The sequence below is a fragment of the Hirundo rustica genome, chromosome 1 (assembly GCF_015227805.2).
Source record: "Hirundo rustica isolate bHirRus1 chromosome 1, bHirRus1.pri.v3, whole genome shotgun sequence".
NCBI lineage: Eukaryota > Metazoa > Chordata > Aves > Passeriformes > Hirundinidae > Hirundo > Hirundo rustica.
The window spans coordinates 55543396-55564529 of NC_053450.1; the positions used below are offsets into that span (position 1 = coordinate 55543396).

Consider the following 21134-nt stretch of genomic DNA (forward strand, 5'->3'; position numbering starts at 1 on the left):
AAACCACATCGTTTAAAAAACAATATAAAGAATGAGAGGCAAGGTTGCATCTTTACAAAGAGATAGTTTCTAAAATACCAGAAAAAAACCTGTTGATGCATAATCTGACTCACAAAGAAACCCTTATCAAAGACAAAAGATCACTTTGCTTGACTCACTCACACTGCATTATTTTTTAAATTGTGGATTGAATCTTGAACTAAGAAGAAAAAATAGGTATTAAATTTAGATAATTTCTTTTTCTATCAAATTGTAAAGTCCAAGTTCACATATGTGGGACTTGTGTTGAATTTTAAATTTTCCAAGATTTTTGCAACACATTCTTCTTTCATAGAAAAAGAAGGTTCTTCTCCTCTTCTCCAATTTTGCACAACCATATTAAAAAAAACAAGGAAGCAAGCCTGTTTTCCTAATTCGCTAGCTCTTCCTTTGTCGGTGCTTTGCACCATTTCAATTACCCTAAAATTAAAATCTAGACTTGAATAAAAGGAAAAAACCTCTCCTAAAAGGAAATGTCACCAAAAGACTCATAAGATATAACCAACAGTTTGTTTTGCTTCCCTGAAGTCCTTGCATGTAGATAACTAATGTTTTTGGAACTTTTTTTTAGCATTGTTAACCTTTGAAGTCTTTGAAGCGGATATGACCATTTGGAGCATAATCTTTTCACTCCTAAGTCAGCCACAACTGGCTCTTTAGGAGCTATGATAAAGCATTTAAAAGTACATTTATAAAATTAAAATACATGTCTACACTCTAAAATATAAAATCTATATTTCTAAAATATATCATAAAACTGGTTCAGCAGAGAACACACTTTACTGCACATAAACTGTGAGCAGAATGTTGAAAATAATGCCAAAAGCAGATTAAACCCCACAGTTCTGTAAAATCCCAACACATTTTTTTCTTGGGGGGAAAAAAAAAAAAAAAAAAAGTGTGTACTCAAGTTAAGCTTGGTAGGTACCAATTAATTAATTCTGAAAATAAGAAGATAAAGTTTTTCTAGTTATTTTTGACAATTTATTCCTCAAATAATTAATGTATTAACTGTTGCAGGATAATTTTAGTGATGCCAATCAAGATATCTTTAGAATAAAAACTATTACTGCTTACAAGTGTCAGATGTTTTATTGTAAACCAGGAGAGAAAAAAAACCCAACAAACAACAAGCCAATAAGTAACACCCACCACCCACTCACTCCCAGAAAAATCAACCCGCTCTGTCCTCATTATTTGAGATTGTGGATAGACAAAAAATGAAGCACTACAAAATAGACAATTTTAACAGAAGCCACTATTTTATATGAAAAGTGAACACTGACAAGCCTCCCATCAAATTAATTATCTGAAATTTGTAAATACATTTCTGGAAACTTCCCAAGTTCTCTGCAGTTTAGTGATGTTCCTTGGTTCTCATGTTTACAATTTGATGCTAAAAATTTATTGCCAACCTGAATTTGGAAGCTGGCCTATGAAATCAATGTCTTTATAAATTACTTGAAAGACATTTCAATGAATGACAAGTTCAAGCTAATAATTTTCTGTCTTTGAAATCCCAGATAATTTTCTATGATTCTGCTAAACTTGGAATATGACACTTCATCAGTTTAGAAGCTACAGAAAACTGTCTTGTAAATGTACCATTTTTAATTTTATCTTGCATTATTTTAACCTATTCTTGAGTCAAATTACACAATAAATTCACTGATGAAAGATTGAGAAAGAATTTCCACTTGCCTAGATAGATCAGAAAAAAAGAAAAAAAAACCACCTGGATTTTACAGAACACTTTGGATTCAGGAGCCAATTTAAAAGAAATATATTCTGTTTCACACAGAACAGTCGAATATTACTTAGTCTATTTTACAGGTAGAAAAATCAGTCAAGATTGTCTCAAAGTCACAAATATTCCAGAGGTTTCAACATTGGTTTTATTGAGATCCTGCTGCGAGACTGGCACTCAAATACAGTAGAACATAGGTCATAAACAAAAGGTAAAATCCTAAAATAACTAAATCTGGAAATAATTTCCAGGCACAAGAGGGACAAGAAGTTGGTTAAAAGTGGTCAGCAAGGATTCACAAAGGGGAAGCCATGCTTGACTACTTTGAGATTCTTCTACAACTGAATGATTCAGTGGGTAGATGAGGGGAAAGCAGTGGACATTGAATACCTCATCCAGTGGAAGGTTTTTGGCTCTGTCAACTGTTAGGTCTTCAAAGACAAGCTGCTGAAGTATGGGCTGGATGAGCATGGAGGTGGATTGAAAACTGTTGAGCACCTGAGCCCAAAGCGTTGTGTAAATAAAGTCTAGTTAGAAGCCAGTTATCAGGTAGCGTATCCCAGTGATCCCTACTGGGTCCAGTCCTCTTCAAGATCTTATTAATGATCTGGGGGAAATGTTGAAAGCATTCACATTCTGTTTCACAAAGCAGATATATGGCTTGTAGAGAGGTAAGAGGGTGAACCTAGAACCCCCTGCCAACACTAGATGTGGCAATGCAGGTTAAGGATAAATTATCTGACTTTCCTAAGGAATCATCTACATAATAGCAACCTTCATGGAAAAAAAAGTCATTCAAAGAAATAGAGTGAAAGGTTGTAGAGCAAGGGATTACAAGTGACCTGGCCCCTGATGAGTCACAGGTATAGCCAATAAGAATGAGAGTGATAAAAAGGCGGGTTGGCTAGTCAGGGGAAGAACCTGAGGAAGGAGGAACTGAAGGAATAATTCAGAAAGACTGGACAAACAGGAGAGAGAATTGCTGCTGTGAAGAATTTGCTGAGAGGTCAGTTTGGGTATACAGTTGGAGCCTGCAGTCAGAGTTTGCAAAGAAATACATGAAGTCAGAGTCTGAGAGGGGGACCTACAATGGGAGCTTGCTGTTGTTAGAATTAGTGAGTAGTTGGAGTCAGGTGAGGAAGAATAAATTGGGACCCTTTTCAAGATGATGAATTAGAGTGGCTCATTTCTATCTTTAATGTGAGGTCTGCTGCAACACAAAACTTATGAGTTAGATGCAAAATCAAATGCTCTGAATTCTTAAAGCCAGAAAAGCTATTAATGAAAGAAAAAAAAACCCCAGCTTTCACTACTTTGATGGCTGATTCCTAGAGATGGATGTTAATATATAACAGAACAAAAATATGTTTTAAAGCAATACCAATTGAAATGATAAGACAACAACTGAGGAGGAAGTTAATACTAAAAAGAATGCTTGAAAGATTAGAATGTATGGAAGAGAAGCACACCTAAACAACCATTATGGTAGACTGAGACTGCCTTGTTTTTCTCTGAGCTCATGCTGGAGTCCCAGCATACCTGAAAAACTCAAATCAATGTTGTGACATTGCCTCAAATGTTCATCAGGAAGACACATATATGGAACTGATACAACAGTTGTAAAATACCTTACACCAGAATCTTCTAGCAGGAAGAGTAATGAAAAAGAACAAAAGGAAGGTCATATAATGAAACTGAATGAGCAAATAGCATCAGCTGTGATAGCTGGTGTCACATATTGAACAACCAGAATTTGTCATTCTTACCTAAGTGCCAACTGTCTGCCCAGGCCTACCAGCTGAGAACCTGATGGTCAATAGAACCTTTGTGCAAATTTTGTAAAACACCGCATGGAAGCGTCTATCTGAATTGCCTTTTGTGGCAATTTGGAGAATATTGGAATTTTTTCATGCCCCTTGCACAGACAAAGCTCATCATGCTTTAGGGAAATTCATTCTGGAACCATGTACTTTCTGGCTTTCAGTTTAACTTTTTGAGCACTGGGTTTGGGTATTTTAGATTAACCATACAGCCTAATTTACCATCATCTGACCATGGTGCTTAGAGTGCGGCACTTTGTGTAAGCTCTGACCTCATTACCAATGAGGAGGAGAGATGGATGCTTCTTGCTTTTCCTAAGCTCTTGCTTCTTTAAAGGGATGTTGGTTGTTTCATCTAAAACTCCCTTTCCTGGCCTCCATGAGACCTAGTGTGGTGGAGAAACAGAGAAAGCTCAGATTTTAACACCTTGTACTATTTCCTTTTCCTATTTTTTCCTAAGAATTCCTGCTTTATAATTTTTCTTAGTGATCTTTTCATACAATTCTCTCTCTTGGTCTGATCCCTCAATTTGTGCAGTATTTCAAAGCTCTTTATTTATAGCAATATCATTTCTCCATTGGCTGGTATCATTTATTTTTCATTTTTTATAACAATAATAATGTCAAAACAAACATCTGCTCAACTGCAGTAAATTATCTTGTTTTCCATTTTCTGTGCAGAGTAAGAATAGCTGAAGCTTATTTTATAAAGTGAGTGCTTTCAGGCTGTAGTATACCTGACATGGGTACTGCTCAAAGGCAGAATTTAACCTTTCATGTCTGGTTTAAAGTGCTCAACTACTCTCCCATAATTTCCAGCAATTTTTGGCCCTGATTTTCTGTAAGTCTTATATGATCAATTAATTAGAAAGTAGAGCACCATTTGTAGAAACAAGTGATTTATAATAGAAGGTCCAATTCTGCAATTTGCAATGTTATTGGATGTTGCTAAAATAGTTAACCCAGAAAATGCTGATGCACATTACCCTGAAAAGCTGCTCTTTTGAATTTACAACAGTAAAATAATCCTCACAGAATTAGTCAGGGTGAGGCTAATATTATAGCACCTCTCTGCAGAGAAGGGCAGGCAGGCAGGTGTAGATATGTCAAGGCAGACACATGTAAGCCTTCAGAGCTGCATAGTGCAGCTGCTTTTAGAACAAGTTAGCATAATTTCTTTCTAATAAGGGTTTATTTATGTGCTTGAATGGTAATATGGTTTCTGTATCTACAGCGGGCTGGCATCTGGACAGCTCAGGGGAGGTGAGAATAGTCACGATACTTTTATTCACACATACAGATACATGAACCAGAGTTACAGGAGCAGAAACCCTCCAGTGCAGATCCTATTTGTGCCACCCTTCTTTTGCCACCTTCCCAGTAGCACCTTGTAAAGCAGAGCATACTCCATATGCTGTGTTGGGTACCACTTTTCACAGCATTTTTGGTGAACACATCAAGTATTCCTAGTTCCTCGTACAGAAAGTTATTGTCTAAGTATGCAGCAAAGTAAATAATTCTGAGTTGTTGAAGGATGAGGATCAATATCAGGACTGACAATTTGTTGTTGTAGTTAGATTTAATATGACAATACTTCTAGAAATTGGAAGTAAAAAAGTTTATGAGTTAGAAAGATGTTTTACATAAAATGGCCTAGATAAGAAAAACAAACAAACAAAGGATGTTCGTTTGTATACCTATAAGCAAATTGAATTTATGGTTGTTTCTGAGACAAAATATCACTGCATGGAATATCAGCTGCATGGAATGATCTTGAATTATATATGTCTTAAGAGTTCTACAATACATTTATGCTTATCTCAAGAAGAATATCAAATATTTTAGTATTTCTTATACAGAATAGCAATAAAAAATATTTATCATTTTTCTCCTCTCCTCCTGCAGCTGAACCCATATAGGTAAGCTACAAATAAGCCTAATTTGTTTACCAGTGGATGTTGCACCAAGTTACATATTATTTGATTAAAAAAAAAATCACTTCAAAAGGAAAATAACTGAAATATTAACATTTGAAAGCCGTGTGTGAATCTATTCTGAAGTGAATCTTTTACAAAAGAATTAAAATTATTTGCAGAATTGGTTTACTAGAAGCTGAAAAAGAGGATGTAGAATTAAAAAAAAAAAAAAAAAAAATTTGTCACAATAGTGTTTTTCTAACCAAAGTGTTCAACTGATAAGTGACATAAACTTATTAAAACCTAGAATTAAAAACCCCATTCTGTTGCCACTGAAAAGTTAATCACAGTGTGAAGCTAATCCCGGATATCAGGATTTTCCCACCAATAAGCTCCATGGGATATAAAGTAGGCGCTACAGTAGCACATCTATGCTTTACATGCTAAGACTTGAGCCCATATGAACCATCTTAAGTTAAAAATAAATAAATAAAAAGAAAGAAAATGAAAAAGAACCACAATAATCAGCATTTAAGTTAATATAGGAGCATGAAAGTATGTATATAATCATCTACTTAGTGGAAGCTTCTTGTGCAGTAATTCTCAGTAAGCACCAGATCTTCGGGTCTTCTATAAAGCAACAAAAATTCATTGCTTAAATAGATGAAAAAACCATTTTCGGCAACCATCAGAAAAATAAATAAATAAATAAATAAAGCCGGGAGATCTAGCTATATTTCATTAGGATTGTTTCAATAACTTTGCAAGATAAGTTCAGTTGATGGAAGCTTTTAACATCAAAAATACTGTACTGCAACAACAAAGACTTGTTAGAGTAGTAGCTTGAAACTCAAGAGTTTAAGTCCTAGTGCTTCACTCCAATGTTTTGCAGTAAGGTGCAGAAATCCAATGGACAAATAAAGAGGTTCTCAGTGAAGTGTTTAGGCTGGTCCAGAAATTCAGAATAACCCTTATATAAAACTGTAGGGCAATCATTTTCAGAATTCTTTCAATAGTAAAACATTGTATAAAACTGCTCATTGTTAGAGCACATGTATAGCCTTAATGAGACAATGTGCTTCCGCAGACACACAGAATTTCCAGCAGTGCAACTGTTCAGTGATCTTTTTCCCATCCATTAATCTAAGCAAATCTGCATGAAATATAACCCCCAGTAAATGGCTCAACATGTAAAAAAACCAAAACCAAAACCCAAAAACACTATAAATATCCCCCAAATTACACTAATTTAAGGACTTTTAGAATATGATTTCTCAGTGTATGGATGGTTGATTGCTCCAGCCAAGAATCCTCAGTAAAAAGAAAAATACCTTCCAAGAAAATCAGTAGACGTTTATTTTCTACTTGTTTTACATAAGACGGGGTTAAATATGCACTAGGGACTCAGAATATCAGTTTCAGGTGGTAGGAATTTAAAACATGTGTTGTAAATTGGATAATTGGGTTTTCTTAATTAGCTGTTTTGATGAGGAAGAATTTGTAGTCAAAAAAGGCATCTGAGATTAGAAGAAAGAAGTTTTTGAAAGCTATAATGTCAGATTGAGTTGGACTGCTGCCTGAAATGTGCTTAAAGATTAGCCTAAAAAAATCGAAGCGTAAATAGCATTGAAGAAAATAGTTTTTCTGTCAGAAAATGATGTTTTCTACTCTTTACACTGTTGCCACATATGTGCTTTTGAAAACTCAAAGGATAGTTGAAGGTATAGTGGCATTTTATAACCATCACACAGGAAAGAAAATTGATGTTTCTGTCTCAGATTCATCTCTAAAGCTTACCTTTTAATGGCTTTTCAAGTTCTGAGGGTTTTTTTCCTTGTTTCTTTGTGTTTACGCTTTGTTATTGAATATTAGCTAAGACTTAATTTTCTCGTTTTGGTTTTGAGATACATGACCTTGGTTTTTTTTTCTCGTCCTCTCACATTCTTCTCTAAGGTACAGGTTGCAGGGCTTCCCTTCAACTGCTATGAGAGATAGTAGTAAATGGGTAGGAATACAAGAAGTGCCTTAGGTATGCATAGGTTGAATCTGACTTTTTTTGGGCTATGCCAGCTTCTGAAAAATGGCAGGGTGACGCAGTTCCTAGTTGTTCCACAGCCCAGTTTCCAGCACTGCACACAGCCGGGGATGCTCTCCAGGAGCAGGTGTCCCAGATGATGGTTTAGAGCTGGAGTTCTAGCACAGAAGGCAAGCAAGGCAGAGGCAAAGGATGAGAGGAGGCTCTTCAGGTTTTAAATCTAAGAGGAGTTTATTCCTCGGGAGGGAAAGTTAAAACTGGGAATACAACGACCAAAGACCAAAAGCTGGGATGAATATGAGCTCATAAACTGGGGTGGTCTTACAGGCAGGGACAAATTCATGGCCAATGAGGATAAGACATAGGAGGGTCCAGGGATGTGACAGGCATTGCAGGGGCCTATGAGGGGACACTAGGGGAGGATACAATTAGCCCTGGCCAATCGCCTGTTGAGGTTTGCAGAACATTCTGTAGTAAGGGGTGAGGACAGCAAGGATTGACGAGGGAGGTATGTTTAGAGAATTGAGATAGAGCAATCAGGAACAGAAGGAAAGGCTAGGGGAAACTGACAGCTCAAAGGGAGGACACAGCTCGGGGAGGACCATTGTAATGGGGGGACAACAGAACAAGCCACAACACCAGGGAATATTAAATTCCCAGGAAGTCAGGAGCAAAAATATATGAAATTTGCCTGTGAACAAAGAAAGAAATAAGCTGGAATTGTTTGGATTAGGATGATGTTATTTATATAAGAAAACAGTTTGTATGCTTTCTCTACCTACATATGCATAATACTGTTTGCACCTCTTTAATAATTAAAAAAACAAACAGATTTGGTGGTGGTTTAGGTCCACTACAAGAACCAATGAAACTTCTGTAGAGTTTGCTTGCTTATTGTTGTGGGGGTTTTGCTTTTTTTGGTGCAAATTGATACAAAGACTTTGTTATCTTTTGCTGAAACATTTCCCGGAGACAAGAAGCACCCATACTTAGACTGTTAAACTGCCAGATTTCAGAGGTCAAATTATTGTGTAATACATGATAAGGTAATAATAATAAAAATCAAAGGAATATGAGATCAGATAATTTTTGTTTAACAATCCTGATTACATATTTGACTTTCTTTCCCATTTTCAACTCCCTAGAAAGGGTTACAGAAATGCTTCCAACTGCACTATCATGAACTTAAAATCTACAGTGAAATATCAGTAACATGTTACTCTAAGAGAACGATATAATGGAAAGCATTTCTAATGTTCCTGGTCTCTGCAATAGCAGGAGTGTTGTTAGTTGTGTCTAAGGGTATTTTGCATCCTACAAAGATTAAAAAAAGGTTGAAATTCTTCTTTTATTACAGCTTCAGTTGTAGAACTCACAATAGGTTCTATTTCTTATTGTCTTTCAAACTGCATTCCAGAATGACACTTCTACCTGCTTGCTGAGATTTTGGTTCCCTCCTGCTCTTTTTTTTTTTTTTTTTTTTTTTTTTTTTTTTTTTTTTTTTCACATTAAAGAAACATCAAGGAAATGCTCAGGGCAAAAAGTGCACACTTGTCAGAATCCTACAAGCCAGCAAATCAATAAGGAGGAGAAACTTGTAAAGCTAAAATTGTTCTGCATGATCTTTAGAGAAAGCCAAGATACAAATGCTGTGTGTATTTTGCAAGGAATGTCAGAAACAGTTAATTTATATCCTGGGTGACATAGAGGAAAATTAGAAAGATGGTAGAAGCTGGACTTAATTTTCAGTGCCCATAATTTTTTTCCATTTACACTGTTATTTGGCATCAAATTATCAACTATACTAATAGCCTGAAAACATCTGCTTTGTCCCTAAGTGATGAAGACTCCAGAGTGCTCTCCTGCAACAGCAGCTATTTGGTGCATTTGGCTGTCCCTACAATGACTTGCGTTACAAAGTTCTTTTCTTGGACAGAAGAAAAAGCAGATAAGAAAGCATCAGCCAAATATATTCTTCTTTGAATTTTTGCTGTTCCAAAATTTTGCAGGCTTTTACAGAAGCAATCAGTTTGTGGATCTTTTTTAGAAGACTACTCCTCTAATCATGTTCTCATTGTCTCTACCACTCTCCAATGATAATGGAAAAGAAATATTTCAATCCTGTTGCAATAAATCCTGAAGATTACTTGTAGTTTGTTGGTTGGCTGGGTTTTTTAATGACTCCAAACCATCTATCACATAGGAACAGTTAGACAGCAGAAAGCCAACAAATTTTCTGCTGGAAAGGGGTGCATGAATCAAAACATGGTAAACAATTAAGAATTTCATGTTGCATATATAATCTGAAGAAATATCAAGGATGAAAATACATTTCTGACAAATACATACAAATTATATTATTCTAATATTGTTTATTTTTTCTATGGCAATGCAGACCAACAAAAAGGTAAAGGATATTCTCACCTCCTTTCAGGGCAATTCATCTTCCAGAATTACTTGAAATTTTAGGAGATTAATTCTTAGTTTCTGAATATGTTTTCCCTTTGAAAACATTCCAGTGATTGTAGTTATGTAGGTAGCAACTATGGAGTTCTTAATACCAAGCTGCTCACTGTTTGTGAATGGCTTGGTATTAAAATAACACAGGCCAGCTATTCTCTGGATTTATCTTGGCCTGAGAGATATGTTATGGCTTTTTTAAGCATAAAAAATTATGTAACCATCAGGTAACTCTTATATGATTTGTTCCAGCTTTATTTAGCTTTATGTAATCATATGGCGTAATTCTATATATCTGTATTTGTACTTTTGTATGTCATGGTGTCCTAGGGTAACTTTATGATGCTTGTATCCCCAATCGTCTGTTCTGTTTGTGCTGTATATTGAGTCCTGTGCCTTTAAGACTGGTTCTAAGAGCAAGGAGAAGCGCGGAGTTTGTTTTGAGAAAACTGCCTGACTCCTCCACATTCTTCTGCGGACGGGGTGTTCGGCAGAGGCTTGGAGAGACTGCAGGACAGAGATTTCTTTTGCTTTTAGTTAGTTTCAGCTAGCTAGGGCAGAGAAGTTCCCTGGACTGTTTTTTTTCCTTTTTCTTGGAACTCTTTAAACCTGCTCTGGACTGAAAACCCAGGGGAGCACTGGGGGCTGCACCTGCGGCCCACCGGGGCTGGACCTCTGCATTTTCCAGCAGCGCCGGAGGGACCGGGACTGAGGAGAGACTGAGAGAGAGAGAGCCGAGCTACACCCACGGCAAGGACTTTCTCAGTTAGCCATCTCACTCCAGAACAAGCGGTTTTATTGTTTCATATTATTCATTTTTTATACTTGTATGCACTTTATTTGTTTAGTAAAATAGTTTTTTCCACTTTTCTCCAAGGAGGTTTTTTTTTGCGGACTGGTTGGAGGGAGGGGCCACTGGGGTTTTCTTCCCAGAGGGATCCTGTTCAGGGGTTTTCTCCCAAATTTGTCCCCAAACCAGGACACATGGGTTAGTATAGTTTGGTTTTTTAGTTATAGAAGAATGTAGAATAATTCTCCAGGTCAGGACCTGGGAATTGCTTTGGAAGATAGCAGAGAGTTAGTTGGAATATTGGCATCTGTTCTGACCACTAAAAATTACTAGCTGTGTCTTTGGGAAGTACCATATAAAACCCCGTGAATTTCCTGTAGGTGAGTCCTTTTTCTTCTTTATTTTGGCCAGAGAGAGACAGGTAACATTGATCTGGGCCTGCTTCTCCCCCCTTTTTGGGGGGAGCTGGCCTGAGGCCTGGCCAGATTCCATCGGCTCCCGGGTGAAGGGGTGGGGAAGGGGAGGTTGCTGTTTTGCAACAGCTACTTTCTTCGGACTTCTCTAGAGCAGAGAGAGATCTCTGCCGGGCCCCTGATAAGAGCTATGGGCACCATTTAGGCTGAAGCCACCCCGATTTATACTGAGGGGTGGACTGAGAAGGCATTTATGATCTTGCCTGGGGTTTTTTTTGTGATTCCAGACTGCCCGAGTGTTCCAATCTCTAATGTTTCTGTGAGTTCTTCCTCCCTCACCAGCGTGGCCTTGAACATCTGACACCACAAGCTACAGAGACAGAGACAAAGACTCCAAGCAGATTTAACTCTTTCTTAGCAACATGAAGCTTCCAGAGCTTAGCCCTTCTCTGAGAGAGTAAGAAAGGACAGAGTGAACATAAAGAACAACAGCATGAAGTCAGTAGAGCAAGAGTGAAAGGACTACTGAGACAGAGGGTTGAAGAGTTAGTTGTTCTATTCTTACTTGAGTCATGGAAATGAACTCTATATTTAGATCATTCCTTTAAATCATGGGAAAGATATGAATTTGGGGAGATGGTTGTTTTAATTTGTGTGTGGATTTGAGCAAAGGTGTTTGTGATGGACTAAGTAATATCCTATAAGATGCTTGAACAAAGATAAAGATGAGAAGCCCCCTGTGCCAGTGAAGAAGTGAGAAGATATCTCTGTACCTTGAGATGAAGAATCCTTTGCTTTAGAGTTATTAATCTTTAAAAGGTGACACCTCAGTATGCAAAAGTCTAAGACCCATGACCCATAAGCAGCTTGGGAAACTGCTAATGGGAGGGGTCACAAAGGCAAGTTTCTCCGGGCGGTTGTTTTTGTGACAGTTTAAAACCCACAAGAGAACTGTTCTAGGTTGTCAGTGGGATCCATGACTCTAGGAGAGACTCTTCCCCTAAAGATTTGATGAAAAACTATTGTCAGATAGTGAAACTGACTGAAAATTACAAGTTTTCTCTCTTTATGTTGTTTTGTAAGAAAGTGAACAGTTTGTAAGGGGAGGGAAGAGTGTTTTTAAAGTTTCATTCCATTTTTTTTTCCAACTTTCTTTTTTTGTATTCTTTTAGTGTATGTTAATAAAACTATTTGTCAGTTTTAAAGTTGAGCCTGCTTTGTTTTTCTCCTAGTCTCTCTCCCACAGAAAGAGAGTAAGTACCAAGACCAAAATTTAGTAAATGTGAAACCACTACACTGTATTTGTTTGAAAGAGTTATTTGCTGTACAATGAACATGGTCTTTATATCCAGAATATAATAAAATTGTAAAATGAGAAGAGGCCTTGAAATATTGTCCCAGGATGCTGGATTGGAACAGGATGCTACAAGGTGCTAACAGCTTACTTGTGCTTAGCTTCTGATCACTGAGTGGATGCAATATTGCAACCTATTTTAAAATTAGCTTTAGAGTAAAAAAGTGTTCAATCTGTTTAGAACAAACCATATAAAATACAATCAGACATAGAGATTGGAGAAGAAAGATTAATGTGTAAAAATGCTAGCAAACATGAAAACCATTCTAAATCAAATATTTTGGTCACACACTGAAAAGTTTTTCCCAGTGGCCTTACAAAACCAGAACTCACCAACTTAGATGAATATAGAGTTTTTTATATTAAATGTTGTGGTTTAAAACCAGCTGGAAATTAAACTCCAAATAAGATACCCCCTTTCCCTATGCCCCCTTCTGGTGAGAGAGGGACAAAGGCAGAGACTATGGGTTGAGAGGAAAATTTACTGGAAACAAATATTAATGGAATGAGAAATGAACAGTATCAACAATATTATTAACAAAAGTATACAAAATAGAGGGTGATTTACACACAAACAAGGTGCTCACCACCTTGACTGGGTTCTGCATGGCCACTGAGTGAAAGAAAAATGATGGATGATATTTCAGGATCTACAAGTTGTTTCCAGCTCAGGAGCTAGCCAACTACAGGAATCATTTGACCTCATTTGACCTCTTCTGGCCTTAATTTTATGCACCTTTCTCTGAATTTCCTGAAATTTGTTGTGTCAAAATAGCTAGCTCCACAAGGAGATACTAGGAAACCTTTAGCTGTTAGTAGGAAAATATAAAGCAATAATACTCATTCAAGATTGACAGGAGCTATAACCAAAGAAAAAAAAGTTGGTTTTTGTTTTTTTTTATTCCAAATTTATATGAAGGTAAAAGGACTAAGATGAGTCCCTATACCCCTATCAGACTGGGGAAAGTAGATGAAGCTTTGGGAGTGATTTCCAGTGAGTTAGTGTCCACAGTGAGATGAAGGAGAGGTATTAGGAGGAGTTTTTTGCTATGGAAGGTCTACTGTGTCTAAACCTTTCCTATAAGCAAAGGTGCCTCTCTTGTTTTGAAGTCCTGGAGAGTCCAGCCTGCCTTGAATTTCTGTGGTGTCTGACATAGTGGCAATGCAGGATGGGAAGGAAGTTGAATAGCTTACTCTAGTTTTTAGGTGGCTGAGATTGAGTGAGATGAACCACAGGGGATGTAAGCACTTATAGAAGCTGACTAGGCTATTTTTTCATTCAGTAGTGGGAAATCAGAGTAAGACTTTGTGATAACAAGCTACAGAAAGAACCTGGAAGATGTATTACTTTAGACACTGATCTTTGAGAATTCTTATAAAATAATTGTAAAGTAATTGCAGTAATACTTTGAATTCATAAGCGTTATAAGTAAATTGTCATTTGCAACCAATGAAATGAGGTTCATCAGATACTAATGAAATGTGGACATATTGAATTAGGCTGTTGAAAGTCTAGAAGGAAACATGTAAGGATAACTTCTTTATCACTTCTTTTATATCTCTTGGACACCTTATTTTGTTTTGCCGAAGTTTTTGTATATCTGCAGTAAATAGTAAATTAGAAAATAGAGTTTCATCCTATGAAAATACTTTAATGATAATATTGGAACTACTTTTGGCATACTATTTAAACGAATGTGGGAATTTCAGAAACAATAGTACTGTGGCTGGTCAGAATCTGACAAACAGTAATTAACAGCTGTCAGGTAATTAAACAGTTGGGTAGTCTAATATCAATTTAGGTTCATTGTCAACATTTTATATTATCTATTGTATTATACAGGTTTTATTATTTTTTGATTTTTTATTCCTTTTCTGGAATGAATGTTGTTGTCATTTCATAGTTATTTTAGCAACTAGACTGTCCTTGTCCCATTTAATTGTCTACTGGATAAGTGCCCAGTAAAACAGCAGACTTTTCTTTTTGAGGACTATTTCTAGAGTAGATGATCTGTATTTTTGTCACTACATTTTCACCGTTTTCTATTTTCCTTTCTTCAGGGTCATCCAATTTTTGCTTAACTCTCAGGTGTATGCAGTATTAATAACGTGGGATATTTTTGTCATTCTTAAGTCCAATTTCCTGGATCAGTATATTAAAAATTCCTTTTCCGTCTCCTAAGCTACTAAAAATTTGTCAAAGATATCCTTTTTAAAGTCTTTTCAGACAATTTTTTAATGACAGAGACTGAATACATAAGTAAATAAATAAATAAATAAATAAATAAATAAATAATCCTATGGGTAAGTTTGTATTCTTTTAAGCTTTTATCTAATAACTTCTTGGTCATATATGTTTGCAGACTATTGTCTCTCCACAAACCAAATCTATTTGAACCCCCATATGTGGAGTACTACTTAAACTGTAGACTTTAATATTATGAGATTATTATCTAAATAATAATGAAAATGTGTAGGGAATTAAGAGCCTTGGATATCCTGTTCCAGTTTCTGCTGCTTGAGAGGTTTTTGAAGCACTGATGCTTTCTAATTATATTTATTAATTTTTGCTCTTAGTGCCGTATATCTAACTACCTTTGGTGGCACACATTTTGTTGAGTCCTACACATATTTCTGACTAATGTTATTATCTGTTTGCTGAGGGTAGGGTGTCTTCTGATGTAAGCAATCTCTCTGTTTGCATGTTTTATCTTTCTGTGCATATTAGAGTTAAATGTTACTGTTCCTTAAACTCCATGTATGAGACAGAAGGCTGGTATAGGATCATGTATGAAGAATTTCTCCTTTCCTAAACAAATATGAAAACAATCAAATTATTATTTTCAAATATGTCAGCTTTTTTTTTTTTTTTAATAAACATTAATCCTCTCTATTTTTCCTTATAAGACATAGGTTTACCAGTTTTCTGGTAGAAAAATGTTACTGACTTTACTAATAGCTACTGGGGTTTTTTTGTATAAATTCTATTCTATTTGTTTGTAATCTGGATCAAGCATGAAATGCCTTCTTTTCCAGAATGTAAAATCACATTCCTTCAACTCCTTCTCCTTCAACTTCTGCTCCTTAGAGAGCATATATTAGATCTGAATTTCAAGCATAAAATGCACACTGTCTTTTCAAACTAATTTTGCACTCATCTGACTGGGTGACCCCTTATAATTAAGAATGAGTGTTAAAACAACCAGATTTCCAATGCAGACTCTGAAAGCAAAGCTAGGAGTGCAATGACAATACCTGTGAGAAAAAATGCAGTGGGAAGACTACGTGAATTGAAGACTAAGACTATCCTCAGTCTATGCAAATAGACTGAGGAAATATGCAAAATTTCTTCCCAGTGTTATGATAATAAAAAAAACCTGCATTGGGATGTAAAAGTGAAAACCAAATTGAAACTTTTTATTTTGGCTTAATTGATAAACAAAATAATTTTTTCCGGTCACAGCAATGAATCTGAAGCTGCAATATCCTATCAAGTGATTTGTTTATATATTTTTTTCATTTTAGACATCTGAACGCTAAGCATTTATTATATATCCATAGTCTTAATTTCCTTCATTTTTATATAATTAAAAAAAACCCCCACAACACTCTGAATCCATATGTGTGAGACTGAAACAGAAAGCCAGTCTTCTGAGTTGTATTTCACTAGTTCGTAAACTCTCTCTTTACCAGAGTACAAAAAAAAGACATCTGTAGGAATATCTTTTCAAAGCATTCACATAGAAAAGCTGTGTGTGTGATCATATTTCCTTTCACCAGTGATAAGTCTTCCTTATATTCCCTTGGGCAAGTCATGAACAGCTGAATATTTATTTATCATCTGTCACCATATTTGCACTCTTCAGTTCAGCCAATAACATAGTGGATTCTAGCTAGTAAACAAATTTTGAAAGATAAAGATAATGGAGGATTCTATTGGGAAAACCATGCCACGATTTAATAGATTTCATAATCAGAAACTCCACCTTATAACTTATCCTGTATTAATTTCATGTTACTCATGACTGTGATCTCTTATATGACAATTTTTTTCTTAGAAGGTTTGCTTCCTTCAAATAAGAAGACTTTCCTAACAAACCTTTTTCTACACATTCTTCAGCAAACTTAAAGGAAGTTTGAAATAACCGGGTAAGTTCAGTGGTTCTTTTCTCACATGTGGAAATAAATTGACAAGGCTTAGATTGTATACCAGGAAACTACTAAGGTATAGTCCAGTAACAACTAGGAATAACTTCTTGTTTCAGAGCAAGACATGTCCTTTCTCTGTTATGTAAACATGATCTAAGGCCCCTTTTTTCAGTTAAAGATCATTTAAGATCCATTGCAGGCCATTATTCTTTTTCACATAGAAATTACTGACAATGGCCTACATGGGTTACAAAAACTCTGTTAGTGGTATGCACTACTTACAAAAATTATTATTTATGGTTAAAATACCTCACAGTAAAGAGAGAATATTACAAACACAATGGTTTGGTGTTAAAGGCTATTTTCCCACATAAATGGACAAAATCTCTGGATTGAGAAAGGATCAGACACTGTTATCCTTTTTGTACTAAATACAACCTGAAAGCACAAAGAAATCTCTTAAAGCCGCTGGGACCATCTGTGGAATAAGGATTTGTTTAGGGTATAACCCGCATAAATCTATAGACCTAGTCCTAAACATGTAGTTTTCACTATTGTCAACAACCAGTGGTGTGTAGTTGTTCTCTCTTTCTGTAGTCCCTCCATGGAGCAAATTATTTAGATGTAAAATATTTTCTCAAATGAAAGTAATTTTGCCCCACCTGTTTGAAAGGCATAGGAATAAAAGGTTAGAGTCATTAACACAGTCTTTTTACTTGTGCATCTTTTAAAGCTTATTTGTAGCTGCTCATTCACACTGGCATCCTACAATGAGACTGGCAAGAATTTTTTTTTTTTTTTTTTTCCTTATGAAGCAGGTGCTGCTTCATCTGCACCTAGTGAGATGGTCACCCTGCCCCCTTACCCCCTACCAATATTTTTCCAGCTGTGAATATAATGAATAATATTTCTGTCCTTACCAGACCTCACACTGGAAATCTCTCCTGATTTTCAAACCCCTCCATGTTTTATTTTTAGGTACCAGGAATTTAAACTCTGCACTGGCACTTTTCTACTTAGCCTACATACCTTGGTTTTCTTCAGTGATGAGCAACTGTAGTAAACATTGCAGAATTTGTTTGTTGGGGCTGATTTATTTGTTTGTTTCTTCCTTGCATAAGCTTTCCTGACTCTGTAATTCAGTTGCACTTACCTAAAATCTTACCTACTTACCTTAGAAAAAGAAGGGAAAAAAAAAAAAAAAAAAAAAAAAAAAAAGAGGAAAACAGAAAGAAATATGTTGCATAATTTGATTTATCGTGATGCCAGCCTTTAGGTGATTGAATCTGTTGATTGCAGGATATAGTTTCTGTAAAATGAATACTCAGTGAAAGAGAGGTGAATAAAATACAGGCATGTTGTTTTTCCCAGACAGACCATTTTGAAAACATTTGATAACTTCAGTTCCAAAGTTGCTGATGAGTAGTGGTATAAGTAAAGAAATATTCTGAGATAGCTTTATATCTGTTATGGAATGGTTGAAAAAAAAAAAAATACAGTGTGAAATTAATTTTGAAATCTTACTTGAGTCTTGCAGAATGATTCAGGATAATTTTCAAAGTGGATTAACATTTAAAGCATTTTATTATCTTATTATCTAATGTCATACATAAAGTTTTATAACCATCAGTTTAGCATTTTAAAGATTCTTAATATTGTTATAATAAAACTGACTACTGCAGCTAATTTTATATTCTATAATAAAAAAATAAATCTGTGCTGGTAAATCAGTCATCCTTTAAACTCTTAATAAAAGGAAAAATGTCTGTATTTGGACAGCATTTTGTTCTAAATGCAGTAATATATAATGTGGTCAATTGCAGTATTTAAATAAAATATTGATTCTTTTTCCTATCCCATTTGCCAGATTAAGTACTGGTTTACACATTTTCCAATAGCTTCATTAAAAACTAAAATGTTATCAAATACTTGCTGATGCCATAATAGGCTTTTTTATTTTTATACTGATAGGAAAAGATATTTGTTTTAGTTTTATCATTCTATGAACAATAAATAGATTATTTTGTCAGCACTTTTGACAATGGCATTAGAATATCTAGGGTCTACTTTGTCACACAATTATATTTATATAATGAAGCATTATACAAATATGCGTGTTTAACTTTGGTTAATGTATGTATTCAACTGCAACAGCAAAAGTCTGTCATCTTTGGAAACTGTTTAAAGCTTATGGATGACAGAATGTTTACAACATCCATTTATGGCTTCTACTCCTTTTTTTGCACAAGCAAGATCCAGATTTTCAGTATCCAGAAGAGGATCTTGATATCCAAAGCAGCAAAGTTTGCATTTAAACACTTAGATTAACACAAGGTTTTCAAACTATAACCTCCATCCCTTCATGTGGTAACACTTCCAGCGTGTTTTATCCTTTCAAGAGGTTTCCACATCCCAAACTTACCATATTAAAACCCTTGGGCTCTTATTTCTCATGTTTTAATGTGGGATGATCTCCTTTTTAAAAAATGCACAGCTGCATTTTGTTGCTGAGACTTAGGAAAACGAACAATTCAAAGAGTGCCTAATCCTCCACAGTTCTATGGGAAGAGTACATGCCTGCAAGCTGTTTAAAGTGAGGTCCCCAGTCTGCAAGGTAGTCGTAGCTTTGATCCATGTCTGAAGTGTTTGAACCCAAGGAGCTGAGGGATCCTGCCGAGGAGCCAGTGCCCTCAAAGGCATAGGTCTGAAGTGAGTCATAGGGAGGAACGCTAGGATCCGTATTTGCTTCTTCGAGCTTTTCTGAAATGAACTGCCTGAAGATTGCACTGTCTGGGCCCACCTGCAGAGACTGTCTGTAGAGGCTCTGGATTTCAGAGGCCAGCTTCTTCCGAGGTTTGTGCGTTCGCATGACAGTGCGTGTCCTCAGTGCTGAGATATCAAAGGCTTCTGTGTCCTCCTCACCCCCTCCTTCATCGTCATAACTGACAATGTTCTCTCTAAATTCTTCCATCTTCTCTGAAAAGGGAGGCTTCTTCTGCTGCTGCTGCCTTATGGTTACAATTGCCAAGAAGAACACTGACAAAATAAAAAGAAAAGAGAAGGGACAAGGGAAAAGTTAAACAGAACTAGAGACTTTGAATGTGCTTGGAAAGATTAAAAAAAACAAACAAAAAACCAACTTCTTATCTTAGTATCAATGCTGCTGCAAAGTGAAGCTATTTTAACAAATTTATGGAGCTGTAATTTTTATGGATTTTATGGTTTTGAGATGAGCAATGGGTATGTTGGGAGAATGGCTACAAAGGGACTTGTAAAAAAGACAAATTAAATGGAGCATTTCCTTTGGTAGATGCAAATTTGAAACTGATGGAGACACAGGTTATGCCTTTTGAAAGTGCTTTTTTTATCACATAATATATCCATTTCACATTCAGAATTTAAATTCTTAATCTCTATCAAGCTCTCTGATAAAAGCTCCATCAAGATCAAATGAAAAATGAGACAACGAGCAAGATATCCTCCTCACCTGGTTGAATCATTCAGTTCCACAGACTATACAGAATGGTGTTCAACTCTTTGTGTTGTGCTGGTTTGAAGACTCACTAAATTCTGTGTCATTTTACTGTCAAGGCCTATGGATCAGATGAACTTATTTCTTTCATATGTGAAAACTTTCTTAATTTTTCCTTCAAAGCATTATTTTTTTTTAATTCTGCATAATTCCATTTTAACTGAAAAATCCATTTGAATTATTCTATAACTTCCAGAGAGATTATTTCTTTCTGTTTTAACTATATCTTGCTGTAGTTCTACTTATGTACATTTTCTACTCAGGAAATAAAATGATACAACTACCAAGAATTACAGCATTTTACTTAACTTAAAAATATGAGGAACCTGAAGTAGTTTTTTGGGTTTTTTTTCCCCTACCTGTTTACAGTAAACTATTCTATTTGCTTGAGAGATGCCAACACAAGATTTGAAAGCACTGAAAACAAGAATTTCTACTATGTATTCACAAAATATGTGGTTTTAACTTTCCATATGCTTTACCTGGTGAACTCTTCTGATGGTGTATTTCCTACTTGAAAATTAGTTTTCAGAGATAAATCGCAAACATTATATATAGAATATATATATATATATAGTATATAGTATATAGAATATAGAACATAGAATAGAGAACATAGAATATACAATATATATAATAGAATAATATTTTATTATTTAATTTAAAATAATTACAAAAACACATTAAAATATTTAAGGAATTTAAAATATTTGTGTTTGTAAACAGTTTAGTGGATTAGGTTTTCTCTTCTTTTGGACTAACGTATATATCAGTATTGATGCTTTGACTTTTGTGATATGAATAGGCCCACTAGACATCATGGCTTTATTCAACCTGGAAGGAGAACCTTTCTTCAAGAACCCAATAAATCATTGATGA

The 21134-nt window shown here is 35.5% G+C and overlaps 1 protein-coding gene across 3 annotated transcripts in view; it reads right to left on the reverse strand.

The window, feature by feature from the left end:
- Window positions 1-18568: 18568 nt before the first annotated feature.
- CDH19 (cadherin 19) overlaps window positions 18569-21134 on the reverse strand; it is a 115851-nt gene continuing 113285 nt past the window's right edge. For all 3 annotated transcript variants that reach the window (XM_040079435.2, XM_040079427.1, XM_058422549.1), the window contains one exon: window positions 18569-19759. In XM_040079435.2, the coding sequence (XP_039935369.1) occupies window positions 19266-19759 (494 nt within the window). In that variant the 3' untranslated portion in view covers window positions 18569-19265. The remainder of the gene's footprint in view (window positions 19760-21134) is intronic.